The following is a 13,859-nucleotide window of genomic DNA, read 5'->3' on the forward strand; positions in this document are numbered from 1 at the left end:
TGCAGAACTTTGCTCCTGCTGCTTAGATGCGCCTCTAGCTGTGCTGATTTCCGGTTAAAGCGTTTGTCAAACTGGGAGGCCCTTTCCTAATCGACTTAAATCGCTGAACAATAACGGCATTAATGAGCGCAGACTCAGGCTCGGCTCTTTATAATAAGAAGAACGCGGATTGTGAGAACATTTGTGCTTAAGTCAAGCGTGAAAGGGATTGTCTGGTGGTATTTTCCTTGGCTCGCCCACCTGGTCAGATCAAGGCAGCTTTGGCCATATGACCTGGTTGCTGAACGCTCTGGCTGTGGTTTAGACCTTGTGATTGGGCCTTCACACCAGCTGGTCTCAGTTAGTTTTCTGTGTTTTTTTTTTTAAAACCATAACTAAAAAAAACAACTGTGTACCAGGAGATGAGCATGAGGATTGAATATATGATCATGATCCCCTCTTACCCATTCGAGCTAACTGGAAGCAATGGGGAAATGTATGAGGCTTTTTGAATAATATGTAATATTGCAAGAAAATTGCATGGGCGGCAACATGTTGGTTGTTTCGGAACGCACCTCCAACTTGATTCTTTGAAAAATATATGCAATTTATGTCTTGCATAAACATAGACCAACATTAACAGATGATTTCTTACAACTCAGACGTAAACGACACTTAATCTTATCTGATTCCGTTATTCAGAAAGTGTTAGGATCCTATATTGTTTTGAGGTTTATTTATTATTTTGTATTCCTTAGTATCTTTCTTTGATCAGTCTTGTTTCTAAATTAGTTTTAATTCAGTCCTTCTGCTCCTTTCACTCTCTGCTGGTTCCTCCTGTTTAACACCTTGTGCCCTGTTATTTTCCCCCGTGTCCCCTGCTGGCTTTTTCTTATGTATTCACACTTCTGGACGGCAGATTGCCGGTTTTTGTTCTGCTCTGACTCCCTGTGAGTTTTTGTAAGTTTTTAACATCTTTTTTCATTACAACTCTCTCAACATGATCCCAGCTCCTGTCTGCATTTTTGGTCCATCCACAAACTCACACCTCATGACAGAGAGTGGTAAAAAAAAAAAAAAATCATTTTAGAATAAATTTTAAATTGTTGGGAAGCTGTGCGCAACATTTCTACTGAGGTCAAATTACAGACAGGTGGATCCTGTTTTACTAAATAGGTGACCTCTGATGGCAGCGGACTTTATTTTAGGGGTCGAAATCCCTAAATTAAAATGTTTGCAGGCGACTTTTTAAAAAGTTTCATTTGTAAAACAATTCTGAAACTCGACTTTTATTTTCTTCCACTTCACAACCTGCACTACTTTTATTAGCATAAAATCCTAATATATTACATAAAAGTTTGTAGGTGTAGCATGTTAAAAAAAATTTTTAAGTTCAAAAGTATATGGACTCATTTTCAAAGCATGTAAGTTAGATGTCAGTGTGTCCAGACAGCAGCACAGTTATCCAACATTTGTTTTGCTTCCTGTTTTTTTTTTTTTGCAGTCTAATTATAGCTTTAAGTTGTTTTTTTTTAAACTATTTTATTTTTACAGATCGAAACAACTGAGCGTTTATTGTACAATATCCCCGACGGTTGATGAAAATGTTAGCCAGAAAATATTCCTGTGAAGCCCTGTGGAGACTAAACCATCATTCTGGTAGTAAGTACAAAGGTGCTTTTGACTGGCCATGAATGGGCCAGTGAGTGAGTCCTCTGGCCAAACAAGCCGTCATTTCCTGACTCGGTCTGCGTTTCTTACGTATTCACGCTTCTGGACGGCAGATTGCCGGATTGAACGGCAGAGTGAGAGAGACAGTTTTAGCTTTCTGCAGAGTGAGCAGCTCGCCCCGGGTTTCCGTCCCCCAAACAACGTCATTTTGATCCCTCCGAAGACTCTAATCAGACTTTACCACAACATTCACACCACACAACAAACACAGCATCAACAACTCATCTCCTCCTTTTCCCAGAGCCGCTGCGGATCCGCGTTAAAGACGTCTGAAGCATGAAAGACGGAGGAGAGAAAAGATTAAACAAAGACAAACAAGAACTGCGGTCTGGGAAAGACATTAGCCGGAGTAAGCAAACGTCCGAGTGCGCAACGGAAGTAAAAGGGTCGGGGCTGGGGGGCGGTGGGGTGAGTTTGTGTTGTGCTGTGTGCAAGAGGCACAGTTGATATGAGTATTTTTAAGTTCTCATAAGAGTCCACGACGGGCTGTAAACCTCACAGCTCACAGGAACCTTTCTCTTCACACCAGGCTCTAATCCTCAATTCCTGGTGGAAGAGCACGAAACGCTGAGAAACCGACCAAGAGAAGAAGAGTTTAGGACGCTCTAATGAAGTTTAGACTAGCACAGATGAACTTAGAAGGGCAGCTGAAAAAGCCAGTATGTACATTGTATGTACAGGACTGTATTGGTGCACAATTTATTCCCTTACACATCTCAACAGGAGGAACCTTGCTGAAACACTCCTACCTTAAGGAAGGTCAGATGAAGGAGACTATAAACAGTTCCCCTCCATGTGAATCGGCCTCGAAAGACGTTCAAAAACTTTATAACTAAATTCATAACGTTTTGCTATGATAATCGTTTTTTTTATTCTGTTGAAAATGAAATAAACAGCACCCAAGAGCTACTTTTGCCCCCGTTGCTACAAAATAAAATGTGTCTAAAGCTGCAAAAACATACTTACAAACATGAACTAAGTCAGTTTTATTTTAGGAAGGAGTGAAATTACACAAAAATATGCCTGTTTTCATATTTTACAACAAATTGATCAAATTTTTACACAGGAAAAAAGTACAATAAGGTCAGCTGACTTAAAAGTGGCTCATTTAAAAAAAATATAAACCACATAGTTTGAAGCAACAAAACAGTAAATGATTTAATTTGGAATGTTATGCGTACACTATTCTAGATAATCTGTACGGACATTGCAAAAAACATGCAGAATAACTTCAAAAACTGCACTTTCTTATTTACTTCATAATTAAAAATAATAATAAATACTAATTAACAGAGGCTTCTTTATCTGTTGTGCTAAGGCTGATGAAGCCAAGAGACGGGGGCAGATTTCTCTTTTGTGCATATTGGAAATTTATTAGTATATGTAAAAAAAATCAGTAGTGAATTTAGTTAATAAAGTTACATAAGTTGCTATCCTGAATCCTGTTCAAGCCTTATGAAGCGGTTTGTTTTACACTAAAGTGTCTGCATTAACACAGCTGTGCAGCTGTCAGCAGGTGATTCAATTTGCAAGGCAACAACTTAGTCACTCACTAGTGAAGTTAGCCTAAGATTAGTGATGTGTTATGTAAGGGCACTCGGGCGCATAATGTCTAGATTTTCTACTTGTGAAACCCTCCGGCTGCATTCCCACGCGCCATTCCAGGGACACCATTTTCCATAAGCTGGTGGTATGGAATAAGATAAATGCATGTGGCGTGGAGGAGAGTTTCCCTGTTTATTACTGGCAGGAAAATAAGGATTTCAGGAACGAGAGCAAAAATGTTCATTGTTTTTGAGCTAACGGAAATCAATTTAGTCTAAACTGTTCTGTGAAAATATTAGTTCTCCTTGAACACTTTTATACATTTTGCCACATCACAACAATACACTTGAATTCTTTTTTACTTAGGCTTTATCTGACAGAAAATATGATTTAAATTTTTTTTTTATTACAAAGTATGTGAAACGTGTGCTTCGTAGTGCTTTGCAGAACCCAATTAAAGCCATTGCAGGTTTGTCTCTACCAGCTTTAAGAAAACATTTTGCCTATTTATCCTCAAAAGCAGCTCAAGCTCAGTCAGACTGGATGAAGAGCATCGTAAGAATCGAGCCTTGCCACAAATTCTCAGTTGGATTTGCATCTGGGCTTTGACTGGACCATTGTAACATGGTTTTCTCTCGGTTAGCATGAGGCTGCAAGCTGCTTCTTGCCCTTTCCTGGCCTGTCAGTGTAAGTGAGCTGTCATACTATTTCCGTTTTCAGATGACAAATTGTGCTTTTACAGATTTTTAGAACATGGTTATATGACTTTATCCTTCGTTGAACTTCTAGACAACTTCATCTCTGCTGTGTCTTGGTCTTCGTGATGCTGTTTGTTTCCTTTCAAACCTCTGAGTGTGAGGATCTTGGGATGTTTTGGGTTTTATTATTAATGTGTGTGTTTCTTTTCTTTGATTAGATCAGTAGTGTTTCTGTTTCCCTCTAGTTCAGCTCATTAATAACTTTTGTTTTCTTATATGTCTGTTTATTAGCCATACATTCATTTTCCTAGTTACCCAGTTTGTGTGCTCTCCCTCACCCCATGTGCCATTTACTCTCTCTTTCTCTCCTCACACTTGCAACTTGTTTCTAATTAGCTATCTGTTCCTTGTTCAGCAACCAAATATACAACTCATTCTCAGCCACTCCTTGCTGGCTCCTTGTATCAAATCCCGTTATTTTCCCAAAGCTTCCCTGTTGTCTTCGGTTTCTGGATTCCTGTTCTTTTGCTCTGTCTTGGCTCCCTCTTTTCCCCGTGATTTTTGTACCTTTTGATCGTCATTTCCCCGTTTTTCATCATCAATTCTCCGCTTCTGCCGCTCCTGCATCTGGGTCCTACTTCAAGCAACACGCCATGACACTGAGGTTTTCACAGATCAGCTGAATTTATTATAGATTACAAACTGATGGACTCTGTATTTTTGTTTTTTTCTATCGCCGTAAACGGTGCTAAGAAAAAAAAAAAAAAACGCAAAAATATTTCAGATTTTTAGTTGTGTAAATATTATTTGTTTTTATCAGGAATTAAGTTAACAACAGAAAACACAAAGAGTCTTTTTTTGGTTCGTGCCTGAGATGTTGCGGCCAACAGGGTGTTGGGAAGGCACCTCTCCATGCATTCTTCAGAGGCCCTGAGACAGGTGATCCTGCTGCGGGACACTGTGCTCCGTATACCATCACGTTTGTGTCATAACCACAAGTCCCTGTGTGTGTCACAGTCATAGATTTAGAAAAGCGGTGTGTGTTGAGGATGAGGTACAGACTGTCAGTGTCGCTGTGTCCCTCAGCACCTGTTTCTACTGTTTCAAACCGCTGTCGCCATGGATCCAGCCCCCTTCTAACAATAAACACGAGTGACATTTAGATTTCAGGGGGAAAACAACCCCACCGTTTGATGACAACCTGAGCACATGGCGCTCTGAAACGCTTCAAGGTGCATCTCAGTAAGTCACATCATTATCAGCATCATTGAAAAGTTAATTTTTCGTAGTATGATTCGGAAAGTTAAATAATGTATCTCTAATGATTATAGTTTACAGCCAACGAAAACAAATAATTCAGCTCTCTCATGAAGTGAATTTTAAAAACGACATTGTTTAATACAGAAGTGTAATTTGATGGTCTTCACCATCACGGAGAAAATTGCAGTTGTCCAGCAGACAGTCACTGACACCCTCCACATGGAGGACAAGCAACAAAAAGCATTGCTAACGGAGCTGACCAATCACAAAATGCTCTATTAAAAAGGTTTAGTGGGAAGGAAAACTATAGTAGAAAAAAAAAACCCACAAGGAGCAGGGGTGACAATAGCTTTGAGAAGACCGTCAAACAAGGCTCATTCAAGCTGGACTCAGTCATTTAAGAGCCAAACATCTCGTCATGGGCTACAAATGTAGCATTCCTCGAGCGAAGCCATGTCTAAATCAGACACAATGACAGAAGCATCTAACCTGGGACAAGGAGAGAAAGAACTGGACTGCTGCCTACCGGTCCAAAGTCCAAGGTAATGTTTGCAACTCTTACGTAATTTTCTTCTTGTCTGAGAAACTGAATTTTAGGTTTTCCTTCCACTCAACTTTCCATGACTATGCTCCGTGAGCAGACAGTGTCATTAGCAATGACTGCTTGTGGATTAACATATGTGTGCATGGAGTCACTGACACCTCTGGATGACAGTCAAGCGTTCATTAGCTGCAATTAGGAAAACTGACAGAAATAAACATGCGTGTGCAATTAATGTATATTATACACTGACTTTTATTTTTTATGGAACACATTTTCCATTCCATTGGGGTGCTTTTGTATTTTGTAAGATCGGATTACAACAGAAACTGCTAAATCGGAGGCTTATGTGCATTGCTATCATCCAACTTTTAGCACAGTTCATCTCCCAGGAAATCTTCCTAAACGACGGATTTGTTAGTGCTGTCTCATTCGTCCCGCTGCTGTGCAGCTCTCCATCCTGGCGCGCCGACTTCTCCGCCTCTTCAGTTTCTCCCCACATAGCAGAGTCACCTAATAGAGACCAGCTTTCTCCCACCAGGCTTCAGGCATCTCTTTCTGAACCTCTCTTTGGAGTTGTTGTTTTCTTTCTTTCTCAGATGCAGTTTCTTGTCATCACCCTGATGCGTCTGACTCCTGCGCGCTCCACCCCGCCTGCCGGAGCGGAGGAGCGCTGGAGCGGAGGGGCGCACCAGGAGGAGAGCTGATGTGGCGCGGCAACGACAGAAACAGCTAAGAGTAACTCAATTACAGCAGCCTTTATTCACGGAAATGACTTTAGACGACGTGGAGCAAGTGCACCGCTGTCACGCTCGCTTGTTGTGTTGAACAAAAGCTGTGCGCGTTGCTTGACTCGACTGTTTGCGCGCTGCTTTCAAAGTGATGCCAGGTCGTTTTTGCAGTGTTATTGGAGTTAATGCATGTGTGATCGCCTCTCTGCGCCCCGCTGATCAGCCTCTTACACCTGACTCTGAGCGATGGTCACTGAGGGTCACGTTTCATCGCGACGCACTAATCAAACTATTGCGCTTTCTGGCTTTTACGACCGTGTCTTGATTTACAGATAAGTTTTGAAGCTTGACCGAGCTACCGAGACCGCAAAAAAACAAACCAGAAGGCATGGTTTCAGCCTGCACGGCGAGGCTTGTGGGACTCCACTTTGAGGCAAAGATCCAGAGCATGATCCAGTGAGAGGTGACAGGAGAAACAGTCGTGACAGGAAAAAAAAATGCTCGGAAGTCCATCCAACAACGGCGGCCTCAGAATGCTCGCTCCCCCGGCGCCGAACGACGACAGGCGGGTTGAGTTCGTGGCGCTCACCGCCGTCCAGACCGAGCGGAGCGAACCGTCCACCCCTGAGCGCGGACACCCGTCTCACCGCACGGGGCTCCTGGGCACCCCGCTGCCCGGACCGCCCGGACCCCGAGCCAACGCATCCGCTTCAAGTAAGCGCTTCAGAAAGTTGCAAAACTGCCTTTACAACGTGCTGGAGAGACCGAGAGGATGGGCATTCATCTATCATGCGTTCATGTGAGTATTACTCTTATCCGTGGCATTACGATTAAACTTATAATGCAACTTTTAGAAACTTGAAAAAAGTTTTTCTAAAGTCACCTGTTTTTTTGTTTTTTTTAAATTGGACTTCCCAATCCAGCTTTTTGATACAGAACAACTATTTGATACATTTTCCAATTACGTCTCCTGAGTTGCCTATGCTGCAATTAACTGGATCATACGCCATACATCAACTCCACATGGGGTCTACTGTTCAATTTTCCCCTTGTCTCTGTCTTAGTAAATTAGGAGAACAACTTTGGATATTTAATTTAATTTGTCTAAACCCACAGGAGGGGCAGGTTTTGAGTCAAAGCCCACTTTGTCTTTATTTTCCAATTTGGTTATGTTGATGTGAAGGATTTTCTCGAAAGACGTTTTGATGAAACTAGAAAATATAAAATGTGATCAGAGGGTAGGTGATAAAAACTTTTTTTTTTGTGACTTTTGAGAATTTCTCTCTGAATTTCATGTGGATTTATTACAAGAAGGGAGAAAATGGTTGAACAATTTTCACACTTTAACAAAACACACAATTTGAGGAGCTTCTCCACATCCGGGAGCGTACAGTCAGGATTCTGACGTACCCACACGCCAAATACGCTGTAATTTACGTAACTTGTAAACTGTGGGAAAGTTTGAGCTCATGGGTACAAAGGGCCGGTCTTCTTCATTGCATTTTGAGATTAATATGTGGATTATCAATCACTTTTTTAAATCCAAATACGGCACTTATGCCAGATCTTTTACTTGTAATCTTATTAGAAACGAAACAGGTATCGTTGTGTGACTTATGGGCGCTTAGGTATTTGCTAAAAGTTCCCTCTGCGCACATCAAAGTGTCTCAATATATTTCAACATCTTCTCAAGTGAAGCCCTGGACTGTTTTGCCTGCAAGCAGCTGCCTTCCAGCTGTTTCTGCTGCTGGAACATGACGGACGCAGCGTAATGTGTGGGAGCTCCTTGGACGGGGTCGTGCTTTGCGTGTCATTGTTTATACAAGTACAGCTGTCTGCCTGCCAATGCCCTCATGTGTTTGCTGCAGAGGGAAATCCCACTGCAGGGCTGTGACTCTTGCATGTGTTCTCACCATCTACTGCCCGTGCATTTGCGAGAGCAGAAACCTCCTCTAGCTTATTTTGAGCTTACAAGACAGTACCTGGTATCGGTTTCAGCAGTTCCCCTTTGAATTTTCTGGCTCTTTTGGGGGGATTTTGTGCCCACATGAAGTAATGGACAATTGTGAAGTGGTGAGAAAATGATGCATAATTTGAGAAGTCACCGAAATACTAAGCAGAGTCCAAGTAAGACGGGAGACAGGTCAGGGATACAGTTGAGGGGAGATTTGAAGAATGATAGGTCATAAATCAACTGTTCAACCTTTATGTCAGGGGTCCCCAAGCTACGGCCCGCGGGCCGGATCCGGCCCGCCTCCTCATTTGGTCCGGCCCCCTGAACAATACCAGAGAGCATTCAGTGTTTTTTTTCATATATATGTGGATTTTTCTTCAACCACCAGGGGGGCTCTTGAGCAGATATGAAACTTAGTTTCCCTCAATGAAATATATACTAGTCACCATTTCGCTCACGGTTTTTTTCCATTTGCATTCTGGGTAAAAATCTATCTACAAACGCGAATATGTCTTCGGCTGTAATCCAGCCCCCCCCCCCAACAAAAGTTTTCTAAGGTTTCTTTCTCGAAAAACTAAGACCGGCCCCCAACCAGAAAAGGGAACAGTTATGTGGCCTTCGCAGGAAAAAGTTTGGGGACCCCTGCTTTATGTGATAGTAAGAAGAATTTGAGCTGCAAATTTACAAAATACGACCATCTAAATAAACTAAAGGACAACCACGAGTCTCTTGGTAACTCTGGAGGAGCTGTAGAGAATCTATTACTTGTGCAGTCCTCAATTCTGGCCTTTTTGGAAGTCAGAGAAAGTTTATTTCTCCGTTTGCCATAATTAATGTAAGAGGCACAGGAAAACATGTGGAAGAAGGTGTTCTGATCAAACAAGACCAAAATGTAGCTTTTAGGAATACAAACAAAATGCCAAGATTAGCAGGAAACTAATGCTCCACATCATGCTGAAAACTGTGGTTGCTTCTTTTGCTGGGACTTGATAACTGTTTAAAGTTTAGTAGAGGGCAGATTGAGGTAAATGAAAAATAACCACAACAAAAAAACAGACAAATTCAGTCTGTTTGAAGCTGGTAGAGACGTAACCCAAAAGACTAGAAGCTGTAATTTCAGTGACATGTGGTTCGACAAAGTGTTGACTCCAGGAGGCAAAACACAAATGCACACCACACCTTTCAGTTTTTATTTAAAAAAAACCTTAAACATTTTAACTAGCTATTCACTATATTGCCTACGTTGTATTTTTCACACAAAGTCCCACTAAATTAGATTAAAATTTATTTGTATTTTAGTGTGAGAAAGAAGTAAAGATGTTCATATACACTACTCTGGAAAAAACTGAGACAAGTGCAAAATGATCAGTTTCTCTGATTTAACTTTTTATAGGTGAGTGTTTGAGTAAAATGAGCATCGTTCTTTTGTTCTATGAACCACTGATGTCATGTCTCTGAAATTCCAAGCAAAAGTTTAGCATTTATTTGCAGAAAATGAGAAATGGTCAAAATAACAAAAAAAAGACGCAGCGCTTTCAGACCTCAAATAACGCAAAGAAAACAAGTTCATGTTCGTTTAGAAACAACACTAATGTGAACTCAGGAAGAGTTCAGAAATCAATATTTGGTGGGATAACCAGGAGGTTTACAATGGGGTTCAGTGCAGTGGGCTCTTCATTGTTTCCATATATATATATATTATATATATATATATATATATATATATATATTTATATATATATATATATATATATATATATATATATATATATATATATATATGTGTGTATAGAGTTGTTCTTTGATTATGATCTGTGGGTTTTTCAGGATAGTTGCCTGTGACATTTTCCAACCAAACGTTGGATTGGATAGCAGCTCTGCCACTGTTGTTGTTTCTCCATTAAGGAGGCTCGTGGATGTATCGTGTTTCAGATGCTCACAAATGAAGCTTGACTCATCTTGGGAAGAGAAGTTCTCCTGTGACGATCTGCTTCGTGTTGCTTTCTTAGCCGACCCCATCACACACACACACACACCCACACACCGAAACGTAGCAGGATCTTTAAAGACCGCACCGAGACGTCCATTTCTGTTTGGTGCACATCTGTCTACCTGAGAGCGTTCTTCCCATGGTACCGCATCACTCCGGGCGCTGCATTTCTTTTGATTAATTACATGCTCACGGTAAGCGAGGAAAATACGGTGTGCCGTGAAGTTCAATTAAAGGTACGTTGATCTGTTATAATTAAATTGAACCACACACTGCTGTGTTGGGTGCTGTGCCAACTTCAGTTGATCCTTTAATTAGGCCTACATTGTAGCGGGGGACCCTGGAACAGATGTGTTGCTTCTTCAGAGCCTCTCATCGCAGAGGTTTGTGGGAGATTTTATGAAAAAAAAAAAAAAAAAAAAGGGGGTAAAGAGCCTCTCTTCTTATCTAACTAAACTGATCATAGTACGCCGTGTATCTGGAAAATGTTTGCACCCTCCCCTTCTAAACATTCCCCTTTACATCATTTTAAATATCTGCATCTCTCATGTGTGCAAAGCTATTTTTTTTCTAAGTATCAGCCTTTTGCTCATTCAGAGCTGGCACAAAGTGTATCCTCCTTAAAATCCTTCGTCTCCCACACCTACTGAACTCATACTGCCTACCAAGCACAGAGGATGGGTTAAAAGGCAGAAACCTGCAAAAAAAAACAAAAAAAAACACATTGGAGTTCCCGGAAATTTCTATGAAAGGCATCCCGGTATAAGGAATCTCTTTGCGTATGAACCCGATTGGTTGGTTTGACAACCTGATAGGGGTTTGATTCAAGTGGTGTTTTTACCATCTGAAATGTTAAGTCCCACTTATGGTTTTTTGAGTCATTCACAGCAAATACTCATCATAACCTCTTTAAATCCATTTGCTCAGTATGCAGGTTTAGCTTAATTCTACTCGCGTCCCACCAGGATGGTTTTGGTTAAAGTTTGGCTTAGAGATGTTTAACAGTTCATAACTGTTCATTATTTTATTATTCTTATTTATTTACATTTTTTATGACCTGTTCACATGGGATAAGCATTATCTGGGGAAAAATTACTGTTTGTTTTTTATGTGGTGCTTTTGCACAGGATAACCAAACCTGAGATTTTGCTGAAATTTACTGACGTCTCCCGGATACGATGTTGACACGCTGCTTTTTTCTAAGCAGCTATAGATAAGCTAACTTTAGTAAAGCAAGCTTTTCTCCACTGGTTTATCTCTAAAATTAATAGTCCATCTATGTTATTTTTTCTTTAACGTCACACATATTAAATACTGTAATATTTCTGGGCAGTTGTTGCATCAGATTTTCTTGGAATGGGGGTCGTATGTGGGTTGTTTGCGCCGTTATTCTTGTAGAGGTTACGGCGTGCGTAAACGTGACACATGAGCCTGCCAGAGGGCCAAAAACATCCAGCCAAGGCTCAGCTACAGTGCTTCCCCTCACCTCTGACCTTCCACCCTTTTCCACCATTGGCGGTGCCACATATAGACGTTCACATGAGGCCATCTGTTTTGGCCACATTATTTCATCCCAGTGGAGGGTTTTCCGGGGTCGTGGGTCTCCAGTGTGGAATCCTGCTGCTGATCCGCGATCAGGCCTTTGCAGCGCTGCACGGAGCCAACTAAACCCAGGCCCGCTGATGTCCGAGACCGCATGTCATGTCTTGGTCTTGGCCTTGGCTGGGTGAACCACTGTGGCGTCTGGCCGAGTGCAACATTCCACTGGACTTCAGCCTGAAAATACAGTGAAAAGTACACAAGAGAGGACAGGGAAGTGATTAAAGGCCGAGCACTGGCCAGTCAGAGAGATTGATTGGTTCGGAGGAGGGTGAAGATTTACTGGCCCTCCATTATTGATGTCTAATTGAGGAAGAGCACAGATGTGGTATAAGATTTTAATGCGAGGATTTAAGAATGATCTTGTGCAGCTTCATCAGCATGAGTGGAATAGGAAGATATCTCTTGTTCTTCTTTTATAAGAGACTTTAAGAAGAAATCTTGAGAACACACAGCTGATTTATCATTTCAAATATTTCTCCACTATCGGAATAATTTTCCTGGCAGCAACTCAGATAAGGCGTTAAAAGATTTTTTTTTTAGTTACTTAAGAGATAGCATTAAATGGTTGTAACATGGAAATAAAAATATTTCACTGGGTTACACATGGTGTTTGGGTTTCTGATAGTTTATTAATAGTTCTGATTCCTCCAGCACATCTTTGAGAAATGTACCTTTAGTTTTAGTGATGTATGAATGCCTTCCCACACATTTCACACATGTATGGTTTAAACACCAGATAAGCAAGCATTAACCCACTTTATTCACTTGAAACACCAATCAAGTGCTCTGTCTGTGCTGTTGAAGTTTCCTTCACCTTGACACGCAGGATGATTGAAACTGAACTAAAATGATGACTTGCCATAAATCTGATTATTCTCAATCGCAGCTTTCTTCCATTGCTTTTCTCCAGTAGAATTTAACTTGTCGTCGATTTTATGTCTTGGGATTGTAGCCAATCTGTAGTTTGACGATGGAAAGCAGAGGAAGCGAACGTCTGAATGCAGTCGTTCAGTTCGTCTTTGCCACACTTCCAAATATTGAATTAATATTATTCGACTGGAGACTTCTCTTTTCGTCTGAGGACTGTTGTTTACAGGCAATTTCCGGCAAGCTTCATAGTGTTGAACTGGCGCTTCCTCAACAGCTGAGGGTCCGGACTCTGTGTACGAAGCGAAGTGTAGAACAGGGGGCTAGGTAAAACCCAACTGGGTAAGATAGAAAAAATAGTCTGCATATGGCTTGTGGTTCAACGTGGAAAGATTTGCATATGAAAATAGTCTGTGATTTTTTTTTTTTAAATCGTGCTATGGAGATCGCAGCCTCATGGCTATCCGAGTTGTGGCTGACATTAAATGCAGCTGCAGGTATTAAATGTCAATCAGTGCAATGCCTTTATTGGTTTTCGAACTGTCTTAAACCTTTAGAATCGGTTCAGGACTTACATGAACCGGCTTACATACAGTCCTGCAGACTTCTCAAACGGATTCAAAGAAACGGCAGATATTTCCTCACTTCTACCCTTAATGGGACAAACACACTTTGTTCATGAAAGGTGGAACAAAAGTCTCATTATCTATCAACACAAAAATAAATTATGACAATGTCCAACTCTCGGCCGACCGCTTTCCAGTCTGCAGTGACAGTTTCCAGAGGACTGACGACGGTAATTCTTTACATGTCCTTTCCGTACACGTAGAACCTCTCGGAAACTATTCTCCAAAGGTATATTGCCTTTTCATCTCTGAAATGAACAAACTAATTTAGCGCTGACAGCTTGCTTATTGAATGCCTTCTTGTGCAGTTTTCACTCTCTCTCACCCCAGTTTCA

At 41.2% G+C, this 13,859-nt stretch overlaps 1 protein-coding gene across 1 annotated transcript in view; it reads left to right on the forward strand.

Annotated features, from left to right (window-relative positions):
• Positions 1-6,012: 6,012 nt before the first annotated feature.
• kcnq4 (potassium voltage-gated channel, KQT-like subfamily, member 4) overlaps positions 6,013-13,859 on the forward strand; it is a 58,434-nt gene continuing 50,587 nt past the window's right edge. Inside the window, exon 1 of the mRNA XM_015002282.2 lies at positions 6,013-7,284. Coding sequence (XP_014857768.1) covers positions 6,983-7,284 — 302 coding nt within the window. The 5' untranslated portion in view covers positions 6,013-6,982. The remainder of the gene's footprint in view (positions 7,285-13,859) is intronic.

Source organism: Poecilia mexicana, unplaced genomic scaffold (genome assembly GCF_051168715.1).
Source record: "Poecilia mexicana isolate PSO_F unplaced genomic scaffold, ASM5116871v1 scaffold_11, whole genome shotgun sequence".
Classification (NCBI taxonomy): domain Eukaryota; kingdom Metazoa; phylum Chordata; class Actinopteri; order Cyprinodontiformes; family Poeciliidae; genus Poecilia; species Poecilia mexicana.